At 36.9% G+C, this 14,216-nt stretch overlaps 1 protein-coding gene across 1 annotated transcript in view; it reads right to left on the bottom strand.

Annotated features, from left to right (window-relative positions):
- LOC134238210 (uncharacterized) overlaps window positions 1-12,184 on the bottom strand; it is a 13,135-nt gene extending 951 nt beyond the window's left edge. Inside the window, exons 1-4 of the mRNA XM_062720323.1 lie at window positions 10,943-12,184; window positions 10,366-10,643; window positions 9,993-10,233; window positions 9,211-9,324 (exon numbers count right to left, since the gene is read on the bottom strand). Coding sequence (XP_062576307.1) covers window positions 9,211-9,324; window positions 9,993-10,233; window positions 10,366-10,643; window positions 10,943-12,152 — 1,843 coding nt within the window. The 5' untranslated portion in view covers window positions 12,153-12,184. The remainder of the gene's footprint in view (window positions 1-9,210; window positions 9,325-9,992; window positions 10,234-10,365; window positions 10,644-10,942) is intronic.
- Between the last annotated feature and the right edge of the window lie 2,032 nt (window positions 12,185-14,216).

The following is a 14,216-nucleotide window of genomic DNA, read 5'->3' as shown; positions in this document are numbered from 1 at the left end:
CTGTCTGCTATTTCCTTCATGTATTGTATAAAACATAGTGTAAAAAGCTTTTGCTATCATTGCAAGACATCACAAATCACTTCTTATTTCATATCTTGCTTATAAGCATTGTTATCTAAGGCTAGATTCAAGAAAATCTTATTTTTTCTGAAACTGCATTGATTTTTTTCCTTTTAGAGGGTACAAATGTCAACTTTTATTACTTCTTCTAAGACTTCCATAAACCTTAAATCATTTGAAGATGAATAAAATGAAAATTATTGCAAGAAAAGTTTTCATTTTGAAGCCTCATATTGATGCGTGTTAAATTAAATATTAATTTTTGAGTTATCCTTCCTGGCTGAGGATTGGATATCCTTTAATAAAGACAGTCAATGTTGCTCAGTCGGTAGAGCGCTCACTCCGTAGTCAGAAGGTCGGGGGCGCGAATCTTAGGCGCTACTGACCCAAGTTGATTTAAAAAATACACTGTAGTTAGCAACTGTTCCTTCGCCAAGTGCGTGGCACTTTGAAACTGACTTTGAGGTGAAAATTGGTCTTTGGAATGAGAACTGAAAACCCTTTTGCTTACGGTGATAGAAAAAGTCGGATTTTTTTTTTCTCAGGTTGTAACTTGGCCCACGTGATCAAAGCCTGTGAAGGCCAAAGGCCTTCTCGGAATATTTCATCACGTACCGACCAACTTCCATATACTAGTACAAGCGAGTAGTGCGTCATTCTTCAGCGTCATGCATTGCTTATACAAAATCCGAAAATGGTGACGTCGTTAGAGCCATTTCAGCTTTTTTCCTTATAATGTCGTAAAATAATTTTCAGACCAGTAAGGATTACAGATAGTGTTAATTTTTTTTTTATTAAATTCAAAATATTTGGCAAAGGTGCCCTGTCGCACAAATGACTGCATGAAATTAAAAAGCTGCGCAAAGTCATGCGCACTCGAATTAGACTAGTCCTCGTTAATTCGCATTAGTTTTATTGGCATTGATTTTTAAAATTTGCATTAGTTTACTTCGCATTAATTTACTGTGATTTAAACTCTCCGTGTGATTAGGACATTAAAGCAAAGACAATGGTGTTACCTGCTTTGTCAGCATGGACCAGTGCGCACTGATCAAGTAATATATGTAACGCCAATAATAAAGGTAAAACTAACAGGATGAGAGTTTTTATAAAACACAAGTTTTGGCTCCAAAACATAAAACGAATAACATACACAAAACTCCTAGAACAAAAGAGTTCCTCATATTAAACAAGTCGTACATAAAAACACTGACGCAACCTCTTTTCTCATTTTTGTCTCTTTTTTGTGTCGGTTTTACAAATCAATTATAAACACTCTCTGTGGCAGATGCAAACTAGTTGGGAAAATGAAGCGTACAAATAAAAGTCGAACTTTAAGAAATGCTTACAAAACAGCCTGTTCTGATTAATTAAGGGAATGAGACAACATAGTCCTTTAGGTAAGACGGAGGGTTTCTTGCTCTCTGAGGGCGATTTGAGGCATCTTGGACCTCGTCCTCTGTATCCGAATCCCGCTCTTCCTCATGTGCATTTGCGGTTGTGTGTGGGGGTGTACATAGAACTTCTGGAATCGGAGATGGTTTATAGGTAGAGACCTCGTGTTGTGGGATGGTCACTGCAGGCTTTGAGGGGAGAAGCTTCTCAGAAGTGTCGAGTTGGGAGATGGGGATATCTTCCAGGTCTTCGTCTTCAGGGATGCGTTGTCGTTGGGGCTTAGAGGTTAACTCTGTCGGAACACGGTAACACTCGCTTGCTTTGATCTTGTACGAGTTAGATCGTAATTGTTGACCGGAAAAATTTTTCACGTAGCACTACTCATCATTCACTGAGACGACAATATACCTGGGACGGGCTTTGGTCTTATCTCTGTCCGAATACAAGTACACTAGATCACCGACAGATGGGATGGAAAGAGGGCGTGGCCCTTTTGAGTTTGACTTGGTCCATGCACTGCTGATGTGGTTGGAGTCCCGTTGAGCTTGTTTTTGGGCGATAATCTCCCGGTCGACCATGGGAAGTTGCTCATGTGTAAACTCATTGCGTTGGGTGTACATTTCTCGTGCTGACAGGCCCTCACTACGGATATGGGAATTGAGTCTTGCTACGGCAGTGGAAAGGCTAAGCTGTGAGACTGGGCCTCCTCCAGAGTATTTCCTCCTCAAGTTCCGCAACAGCTTTTTCGGCTACTGGGTTTTTATTAGGGTTTTGAACTCGTCCGATTTCAAGGTTGATGTGATAGTGATCTAAGAGGTCATCCTCGCGCAAGGCCACACAACCTGGAGCAGGGTCAACACGGTTAATAGCTCTTGGCCCATCAAGTGGGTGGAGATCCATACACAGCAGGAGCAGTGCTTCCCTTAAGGTATGGGCTTTTTCATCGGCAACTAGACAAGCAGCTGTGTAGGCGGTTACCGTTTCTCTCAAGACCAAGATTAGTTGGTGGTTCTGCTTTATGACATCGGCAGCAAAGTTAATCCCAATGACATCGGGGGGGGGGGGGTTCTGATGACTGTTAAATGTAGCTATTTGAAAATTTTCTGATTGAAACGCAGCTATGGCAAGAGTCACACACACGGTCGACTGCTTGAGGCAAATCCAATGCATAGAAGTTGCGCTTTATGACCAACAACATTTGGCGTTTTGTAGAGTGATCCAAACGAATGTGAAAGGCAGTTACAAGGCCGTCAAGGACACTGCGTGGGACTATGATGAGCTCAGTTGGTGGCTGTAGTGGATCAGACCTGCGTGCCACAATTAAGCCATTTCTTGCAATTGTAGCTATGTTCAGATATCGCTTGACGTCTCGGATATTTGTGAGCTTTTTGGAGGGTCTGGTACCATGTTTTAAGTGTGCATGAGTTCGTCTTAAGTCCGGGCACTCGGCTTGGATATTGATCCAAGCTGACCTAGTTGTAAAGGGTAAGGGCAAGGTTTCCATTCTAATGGTACTTTGGTCTTTGGCTTTTGCAACACGCACGACCGAGTCCTCCATTTGTATAATGAAGTTGCATATTTGGCATGCAGGATTTTCGCATTCTGCTGCATTTCTGCTGGCGAAGTCAGAAGGAATATTTGCGGAACCTGCAAGATGTTGTAGGTCAACCTGGTAACGGCTAGCTGTAGAGAGGAAGGACGTCACTCGAAGGCTTGAAGAGAACTCACCACGGCAAAGCTTTTGTATAGCCTGTACGCATGGTTTGCTGTCTGTAAGGACGCATGTTTTGTGGGCTGACTGGATGATGTAAGGGCTGAAATGTTTTGTGGCTGCAGATATGCACAAAGCCTCGATTTCGCATGGGAGCCACGTCACTTGGTGCTTCTGTAACTTTGTGCTGAAGAATCCAGCTAATTGAATTTTATCTTTGCGCATCAAGTATAGTGTTGCTCCAATTCCGCGCTTTCTTACAGAGCTATCTTTAATGATCCATAAATGGTCATCTCTGGTTGGAAGGTAGATTTCTTTGGAATTTTTAAGTTTTGTCTGGGCTGTGTGGAAGTGTTCTACCAATTCCTCAGACCACTTAATTTTGTCTTTTGACTGAAGACCACTGATAGCAGTCTCCAGTGGGGCGATGGCATGTGCACAACTAGGTAAGAGACGGGATAACATCTTGTAGGCCCCAATAAATGAGCGAAGGCCGTGGACAGAGTCCGGAAGTTTACATGTAGACAAAACAGAGACCTTATGAGGGCTCGTTGAAAGGCGGTCTTGTGTCCAGATCCATCTTAATATTATAGTAGAACGTGGGCAGATTATTGTTTTGGTTGCTGATAACTTCAGACCGCAGGTATCTAGAGCTGTCATTATGCTGACCCAGTGTGGTAGAAGTTCTTCAGGAGTGTTTCCGCCACAATGCAGGTCGTCAGCTAATTTGGACACATATCCTGCTTCTAGGTGATCGCCTAGGATTCTGCACATAAGCTCCTCTAGAGCCGTCTCTGATCCCGGCATCCCCATTGCACATCTGGTATAAACAAGCACGCCTTTATATGGGGTGACAATGTCACAGTAGCGCATCGATTTTAGCTAGCGGAATGTGATAAAAGGCGCTAGTTAGGTCTGTTACTATTAGATATTTCCACTGACTTATGGTGCGCAAAGTGGAGTCGATATTGGGCATTAAGGATGGTTGAGGTTTCGAGTAGCGTCCAACATCCTCGAAAGCGGTTACTAGTCTGTGTCCTCCATTAGGCTTAGAAACGAGGAAAGATGGGTTAAGGTATTCTAAAGTAATGTTTAACTTTTCTGGTCTTCTCAAGATTCCAAGGGCCTCCAGTTCATTACACTTGTTTTGCAGAATTTGTAACTTTCCCTTAGAATATTGTGGAAGGCGGCCCTTCCTCTGTGGGGTTGCGTTGGGTCCATGTTAATTTTCATGTCAGATTTGTTCGCTTTCCCATTGTATCCACTGAATTAGGGATCGAACATGTTCCTGGAGGACTTTGCAAAATAATTGTTAAGCCTCAGGGGGTGAGGATATGGTCAGGATTGACATTGACAGTACCCGAATGGAGGACAGTGTCATGTAGTGAAGTCTCTGAGGCTGGCAAGGAACTGGGCAATGTGTCATTGGTGTTGTTTGATGCCGGTATAGTAGGAAGAACTTGACAGAAATGTTCATTTTTCTTCAGTTGCTTGGATTCGTCTGTATTATTCACTATGCGAATTTTTCCTGCTACTACCTCAACAATTTCTGGTCTAGGCCACATCTCAGCTATGTTAAGGAAGGTCAGAGTTCACATTCCTTGTACATCGTATTGGAAGTTTAATTGTGACGTCATTGAAATTTAACAAGTCACAAAAATTTATTAACGACATGATCATGCGTAAATAACAACTTGAATTTATATACTAGGTACACACCCTATGAGTTTCAGTATTGTTCAGAATATATTGAAATACTGGCATAGGTTAGAGAATTTGGATGACACATATCCTCTATTAAAAGCTGCATATAGTACCTCAGTATCGAATTTCAATAACAACAAATTATCATGGTTTGGTTCTATTGATATGTTTAAACAACTTCTTCCTCAGTTAACGACTCATCTGATATCATCTACATCAACATTTAAACATCATTGTAAATGCATTCTAAAATCATATTTTCTTGAAAAATGGTATCAAAAGAAGGAAGATTTAAGTAATTATGGGAAATTGGACACCTATTGCACAATTAAACAGAACTTTGGGCTAGAACCTTATTTATTAATCTTAAGAAAGTTTGAGAAAAAAAAGATTCTAACAAAATTTCGAATATTTTCTTACAATCTGATGATTGAAAAAGTTAGACGGTATTCCAAGAGAAGAGAGAATATGCTCCAATTGTACATAAGAAGAGATAGAAGATGAAGTACACTTTCTTTTAAATTGTCCATGCCACAGTCAATTAAGAATAAATTTACTATCCACGATATCTATGAGGTGTCATCATTTTAATAGCTTGTCAAAAAATAACCAATTTTTATGGTTAATGAACTGTGAAGATGTTGATGTGCTGTTCAAATTGTGTGAATTCATAAGTCATGTATAGTTAGAGAAATTTAAAATCATTTGATGTACCTTACTTAAATACTTATGCTACACTATGTAAATATATTGTTGATATGTGTGTTCTATTATATACTCTACATTGAACAGAAGTGGATAACTTTCATACATGTATAATAACAATATACTATCCTTCAGCACTGACTCTTGCTGTCCATTGTAGTTCAATTTAATTAACACATGTAACAATGTAAAATTTATTTATATAATATATATTTATCTCCATAAATTTTATGTCTGTTTATTCTACATGAGGCAGAAGTGGAATTCTGTATATCCTTTAGCACTGACTCTTGCTGCCTCTTGTTGATGTTTCAAACATAGTTTTATGTGTTTTGATATATATATATATATAAAAATTTCCAATTCAACATGTAACTAAGTTTGTAAATATATAGTGTTTAGTAGTTTAGTAGTAGTGCTAGTTGTTTTTTGTTTGTTTCTCGTTTTTTCCTTTGTTCTTATGACTTTTTAACTTTTTTCTTTGTCCTGAGGAAGGGACAGGTCGTCCCGAAAATTTGACAATTTTTATTGTTCGTGTCGTTGGTCATTTCTAGTGCTTTATATAAATTTCCATCCGTGACCTTGTATCTACTCGGTAGATCCGACATTTAGGATATACAGTGTTGTTGGTTTTTTTTAGTGCTTTAAATATATATATATATATATATACCATAAATAATACTTATGCACATTTTTTGTACAACAACCCATCATGCATGTCTATATATGAAACTTTAAAATGCCACCAACACATATATCAATATATACTTAATAGAAGAATTGCTCTTCACCATCTGTTGTATTCTGTCTAGTACTTTATTACGTTTATATGTAATTATATATGTTATATGTTTATGCCCAATGGGCCCTGATTGGTAATAAATTCTATTCTATTCTATTTTATCGATTATTTGTAAAATCTTGTAAAATACTTGATAGCGATAAAGTCGAATAAAAGAAGAATGCCTTTCGTCAAATATGACGTCATCAGCCTTGACATGACGCAGCACAAATGATCCAGAGGACTAGATTCACTGGTTTAATAATTAAAAGAATGCTTAAATAAATATGATAGCATTGCTAATTTTTAAACCTAATCATTAAAACTAAAAAAAAATAATTTATTTCATACATTGTGAATAGAAAATGAATTTATCTAGTAGTATTGAAGCTGCACAGGGATAAGGAATGCAGAGAATATCGCTAAAACGATGAGCGTATTCGTGATTTACATCAAAAGTGCAAGGGCATAGACTATTTTGTTTGAGTTGAAATTTGGAATATTTATTGCTTATATAGTGTATATTTTGAAAAATGCTGGGCGCTGATCCTGGTCTGCTTAACATTAATTTTATTTATAACAGAATTTAAGCGAAGTGGAAATTTTTAGCTATTATAAGCATTTTTGGCAAAGTTTTCAGTACTTGCAAACAGCACTGACTAGCTCCCAGCACTTTTTGGGTAGAGGATATAAACCTCTTTTAATGTGTATCAATTTTTTCCTTGAAAAAACAAGCGTATGCCCTTGCACTATCCCCACATTCCTACATTCAGCTTAACAATTCTATTTTTATACAACTCACGTGACAAACAGCTGATACATGCTATATAACTGGTAATAACTACGGCCCAGTCCTATCCATTATTGATAGCTATATTACATTTTCTACGAGTATTCAGTTGCTTTGTTACAATTTTCTAAAAGAAGTAATACATATTAAAACGGTGCAAAGGTCACATTTTCCATATAGGTCCTTAACATACTGTAAATCACTTAATTTTCGCGACACCTTATTTTCGCGAGATAGTCATTGACTCTTTATTAGCGAGACAAAATTTTCACGAATTGTGGTCATTGCTCTATATAATCTTAAGGAATTCTATAATACGCGAGAATGAAATTTTCGCGAGCATACCATCTCGCTTAATTACGCGAAAATAAATTTCTCGCTAATAAAAAGTGATTTACAGTAGCTGAGATGTGTTGTGCACATCGAGATTCAATGCGAGGTTCAACAGCCACTGTACCCTCGGCTGGGCTGTGTTCAAGCTCAAGGTGTGATCCAGGCCATACTGTTGTAGATGGGGACTTCATTACATATGCATGAGTTTGCCAAATGTGGTGCTGTTGGTTTCGTTCCCGAGTATGATAATGGATGACATGAAGGTCACCAATCATAATTTCATGACGTGCTGGACGGATACTGATATCATTAGCAGACAGAAAGAGGATTCCTACTAGGAAGTCCACATCAAGATCTTTCACTACTAGGGCCTCCACATGTAGCGTTATGTTTTTTCGGGTCACATCAAAGTGTGTTTCTCCTACTATTTCTAGCGGAGTGGTGCCATCGGCCTGTAACGCATGTTGTGTGGACTTTTTGACTTCAACTCCTAGGAGCTCAGCAACGCACGCTCTAATCATACTGATTCCTGCTCCACTGTCTAGTGTTATGTGGATGACATGTTGATTGTAGTAAGATTTCATTTGTGGAGACTGTTTTGTGCTGACTCGTCTTGAAGTAGGGACTCCCTCCAGGTCATAGAGTTGATCGTCAGAGGGAGTGGGTTACTGGTACTAGTCTCCTCATCAGCATCGTCAGGGAAATTATTGCTAGCACATAGGTATCTGGCTCGACTCATGAATGTCTTGTCATCTTGAGGTAAGAATTTGCAGGTGCTTAGAAAATGATCAAAGCGAGAACTTCCTGCTTGTTTGCATAATGGGCATACATTGTTGGTCTTCGTGCAAATTGTTTCATTTTTCGTCAAGGACATTTGATTGGAGCGCGATTGCCGGCCATGATGTGTTTGACTGTAAGTGTAAACTCACAAATTGTTTTCAGCTAACGTGAAAACTGTCCCTGTTATGCGACGTTTGCCGGTAATTCCTTTACCTTGGATGTTGGGTTCGAGTATAATCCTTGTCGCTGCCACCACGCCAATAATAAAGGTAAAACTAACAGGATGAGAGTTTTTATAAAACACAAGTTTTGCCTCCTAAACCTAAAACGAATAACATACACAAAACGATCTTCTAAAACAAAAGAGTTCCTCATATTAAACAAGTCGTACATAAAAACACTGGCTTAATTCTTTTTTCACGTCTGGGATTATTAAATACAGAAGGATATATGGTTTTCATATTGCCCCTTAATCTCTTAATACGCGATTTTAACATGGGTCTGATAAATGTAATCCATTCTGACAAAGTGTCAACGTCTTTTTTCATATCTGGCCCAACGTCTGGTGCAAACTTCAACAGAATCCATGGTTTATATGAAATTCCGACGCCAGTTGAAGGGTTGCATTCCTATATTTCCCTATATTTCCTATATTAAGGACCTTTTAAAATAAGGTATCTAAGGTACTCATTTGTAGCCTTATACGTCACCCGTAATAACGTGTCCAGCAGGACTGCAGTTATAGGATGAAGAAGAACATGAACACAATGAAAGATTATAACTTTTAAACATTATGAATAGTGAAGTCAAGATCAGAAAAATGGTGAATTGTTCATGAAAATAAAGTTAGACGTACGGACGAACTCAATTGTATGAACGGAAAGACGGACATGAAACACACTTTTTGTCGCTGTCATATATACGTCGGGACATAGAGTAGAGAAAACTAACTTGGTAATCCATAGCCACCATTTGTGTGAATAACGTCCACAAAATGGGCATCAGTTTTATCTAGTCTCGCGTCTTTCCCTTTTGTGACGAAGAATGGTCCTGCAGGATCCATACCTAAAAAGAAAATACTCTGATAAGCGTTTGTCGTCTCTGCTTTTCTTTAGATTACATGCTATAATATTCATGTTTTTCAAAGTATATTTATATACATAATTATGTTTACAGTATTACATTACACGTATATGTACCTCAAATTTACTTTACATCAAGAAAAACCTTGTGTCTATCAATTTATTCACTGCCATTTTCTATGTATTTTGCAATTTTTGACACAGGAAACGATTGGAACAGTACATTATAATTGTGAACAGCTGTTCTATAAAATGTTAATATCGTATTTCTATCTAAGGAGAAGTTGTCTTTTCATCTAGATATCTTGTAAATAACAAGATTCTTTCTTGTTATTAGGAAAGTCCTAAAGAGAATTCAAATTCGCGTACCGTTTCCACAGTTTATCAAAATCAAGGCATAACCTGGTCCTCCAGATTACTAGTATTAATTCAATCCCTCGATTTAGACAACCGTTCTTTCAGATATCTATTAAAGTTTAGAGAATTCATTATCTTGTGCTCACACTAAAGCAGTTTTCATCAGTGTCTGAGGGGCATACCTAAAGATGAGTATATCGTTTGAATTTCTGCTCATAGGTACAAAGACCTCCTAAGGCATGACGTGTAAAGTTTAACTGAGAATGCTCTCTCTCTCTCGGTTGATTGTTGTACCTGTGATTCTTTGATATCTTGTATCTTTATGGGCACTTCCCGCGAATCCTGCAACATGGGCACCAAGACTGTGTCCAATGATGTGGATATGTGATTTCTTAGCCCCCTTGTGATGTTCTAAACTTCTAACAAGCAGAGCAAGAATGGTTCCTACCACCTCAGTGTTGACTGCAGCTTGTTCGTAATGTAAAAGATGGTCCGCACCTTTTTCCCAATCCACCACTATCACGTTTGCGTCAACCTATCACAACATTGTGACTTTTTGTGTGAGAAACAAATCTATATTAACGATTTCGATATTGCAAATGCATATTATATCAACATATTTGACTCAAACCTAGTGCTTTTAAATAATCTTTCACAACCAACAAACCTTGGATAAAATATTTTGGCGCATATCAGAAATCCAAGGCTTTTCCTTATCATTTAAGAATCCATGAACAATGATATAAGTTTTTTTGGTCTGATTGAAATCATTGAGACTAGATAAATCTGAGAATTTGAGATGTATATCATTTTTATTTTTGGAATGAAGATAAAATCTTGGGTTTATGTCGTTGGGGGTGTCGGGTAGGACTCCTTGTCTGTACGTATGGATGAGCAGCACAGAACGAATACATCCAAAGCATGAATTACACAAAATGACAGCTTCTACAAAAATAAGACGTGTAACTAAATATATATATTCCCACCAAATCCGTTGCGAGAAAATATCTAACAAATAAAAGAACGATTTTTTTTGTTATAAACGTACTTGGTAACTTCAGTACGAGATTTGCTAGACCAGTGAGTGTGTCATTCAAAAACAAATGAGAATGAATAGAGCAATGAAAACAAAAAGTTATAGCATTTGTTTTTTTTTAAATTGAGTGTAATTTTTCATCCAATGAGCCGTCTGTTTTCTGCCATACTTTTGAAATTTATCCACTAGATTTTCTAAAAATACCTACGTGCTGTTACTGCTACAAGACCTATTGCTCTTTTCTTCCGACGAGATACATCTATATTTAGAACTTCCAGAGCATCATTTGCTATTCCATTTGTTATCGATTTATTGAAGGATTCTAAGAATTTTTCGTCATATTCATTATTCGGGGTCTTTTGTAGGAAAGGTTGATTTGTACTTCTTCTGGATCTTTCAATAAAGTCTACCTGTTTTCTACTAACAAATATTCCTACGATCTGATACCCTTTACGTTTGTTAACTTCTCTCCTCTTTCTAGAATAAGCTGCCTTATCTACGTCCCAGTCAATACCGTGTGAGGAAAAATCAAACATTTTTACTAAACTTGAGGCAAATTCGTTTTCGTCGATGTTTTCATCTAAATCTTTCTCAACATAAAACATGAACTTTCTTTGGTGTCCAAAGACATCATTTCGAAGACAGGATCGAAATTTAGCCATTCCTTCATCGAATTTCTCACTGAATGCATGTTCATAAACCTGTTTAATGCTCCAGTAAATCTTTTGTTGGTCAGTACCAAGGATGTTACAGAACCTAGCATTGTTGTTTTGGAAGTAACAATCAGAATGCACCCGGAATGCACGTTCTCGAATATTCCTGCACTCTTCAGTGTTGTTTGGCATTAAAACTGATCGCATCCTATCCTCGATGCATTTCTGCGATGATCTTATCCAACTTTTTCCATCATCCGAAAATGAATTATATTCGTCAGAAAAAATAGAACAAATAGCTTTTCCGTATGAAATGGCGTAGTTAGAATCACTTCGTTCACAAGAAGAGTGAGCCTCCAAACAATTGGAATACCACTGACAATTATTGTCAAGGGCTGGTATGTAGCAAGCAGGAGGTACTGAAACTCGTGCCTCACGCCCTTCTAGTGCCAGGGATCTCTTTCTTCTTTCGTTTTCAGCCGGATCACACACACACTCCTTTGCTATATGTCCTTCCCTGATTTCGGGGTATACACTCTGAGTACACGGTAACCAACAAAATGAAGACCCCTGACAGCCCATATGTCCAGCCGTGTGTTTCTTTAAGGATTCGGTCGACAGACAGACGGCCCATTGATAACCATCATATTTAGGTATACGAACACAGTCATAGACTCCTTCACTTCCATGACTTGGATCACACGTTTCGCAAAGTATTAAATTTACGAAAATAAAAAATAATAATATTTTCATTATGAAAACCATTTTGAGAACATACACAAGAGGAATATAAGTGATATTGGCTTTATTTACTTCCTTGTCTTTGCCAGATCATGTAACTACAGGAAGACATTTAAACGACTTTATTATATTGTTCTCGATATAATTTATAGACTGAATTTAAAAACCAGCATAGTTATACAAATAATTTAAGGCTTTAAAGTTCCAAACACTTTTCTTTTTCAAAGAAAGACAGTTGGACGTACAGGGTAAAAAGAAATCACTATGGGAATGGTGTTTTCAACTCCTGTCGTGTACATCGTAAAATTTTCAAAACATTTTAAACAATTCTTTCTATTGAAAATCTACTTAAAAAATGTTAATATTTGATGACCAAGAGACATTTAGGATCTTCCTTGTCCAAAACTGCGTAACATTGTTGTCTCACAATCACCCATTAAATTATACATTTGTATACATTACCGAAATGAAGCTCTTTCGTATTGAAATGATTGTCTTTTAAAATCAAAAGCAAAGCCTAATAAAGTTCATCGATTTACTTTACGTAGCTTCTTTAAGATCTTTACTTTTTGATAAGAAGAGGGTGTTTTGACGGTGTTTATTATTCATATCCAAATAATACTGAATTATCATAAATGAATAAGATACAAACTAAAATATTCTGTATTACATATCATGTTTTTGCCGTGTGCTCCTGGTCATGAACAGCAAAAAATGTCTTTTAACATTTCAGTGTTTAAATTATGACCAGATAATATGTTTACTTAGCATTTAATGATAGATTGTGTTAGCTGACAAGGTCATTGCATTGACCATAGAACTTCAAAACAAAGGACTTTAAACGAGATTGCTGGTATTCTTGTTTCATAAAACTCGTTTGTCAATAACTTTTCACAAAAACATATTAAGGAATTGTTCATATTAACGAGGCCGAGTCTAATTATTTCTACCCTAGGGATTTTTACTGTTATATTCATGATTTTAAGATTAAAAAATCTAATGTTTACCACCCCGATTTCTTAGGGGGCCATCTCAAAAATTGTCAAATTTTACTATTAGACCCTATGGGAATTTGTTGAAATAGCGCAAAATTATCACATTTTTTCCACATTATTTGTATTTCTGCCCTAGAGATTTCTTTTTCAGTCACGTGTATGAAAGTTATTGTAAAAAAAGTCACCAAATCGTGAAATTCCAAAAACGTTTACCATCTAGATTGATCTAGGTCTTAATTATAAAGTTTATTTTTTTTAGATGAAAAATACCTCTAAGATTGCCTTATCGCGGTATAAATACATATCGGTGAAGATGAGTAATCGACACAGACAACTTTTTTGGTTAAAAATAGCATTATTTAGATTGCTAGTATATGGCAAGCCCTTTTACTATTTATTCGGAAAATAAATTTCATCTGAAAATTACAGAGATATCTCTCATTTTAGAGAGATATCTCTTAAAAATAAGAGATATCTCTCAACTTAAAGAGATATCTCTTATTCTTAAGAGATATCTCTATAAGAAAGAGATATCTCTTAAAGTTAGAGAGATATCTCTTATACTTAGAGAGATATCTCTTTTTCTTTGAGAGATATCTCTTTCTCCTTGAGAGATATCTCTTTCGTGATAAGAGATATCTCTGAACGTTAAAGAGATATCTCTGATCGTTAGAGAGATATCTCTTTCAACTACAGAGATATCTCTTTCACTTAGAGAGATATCTCTCTCACTTAGAGAGATATCTTTCCAAGTTAAAGAGATATCTCTTTAAGTAAAAGAGATATCTCTCTAAATTTATCTTAAGAGATATCTCTCAAAGTGAAACAGATATCTTTCAAAAGGGTCTAAAAGAGATATCTCTGAAGCAAAAAGAGATATCTCTTTATTGCAAAGAGATATCTCTCTTCATTATGTTTATTTAAATTCCATTTGAAATGACTTCTCCCTTTACCGGAAGTAAACTTTTTATTCATTATTTCAAAAGCTGAGAAAATTCGGTCCAGAGTCTGTAAGTCTCGTCACGTGACTCGCGAGATTTTACGATAATATTCACTTCCTCGCACATGGTCACGGTGAATGTGTACTATTGAG

The sequence above is a fragment of the Saccostrea cucullata genome, unplaced genomic scaffold (assembly GCF_032062105.1).
Source record: "Saccostrea cucullata isolate Sc308-1 unplaced genomic scaffold, CSIRO_AGI_Scuc_v1 ctg570, whole genome shotgun sequence".
Lineage (NCBI taxonomy): Eukaryota > Metazoa > Mollusca > Bivalvia > Ostreida > Ostreidae > Saccostrea > Saccostrea cuccullata.
Note: the sequence above shows the minus strand (reverse complement) of the source record. Positions and strands in the feature narration are given on the sequence as shown.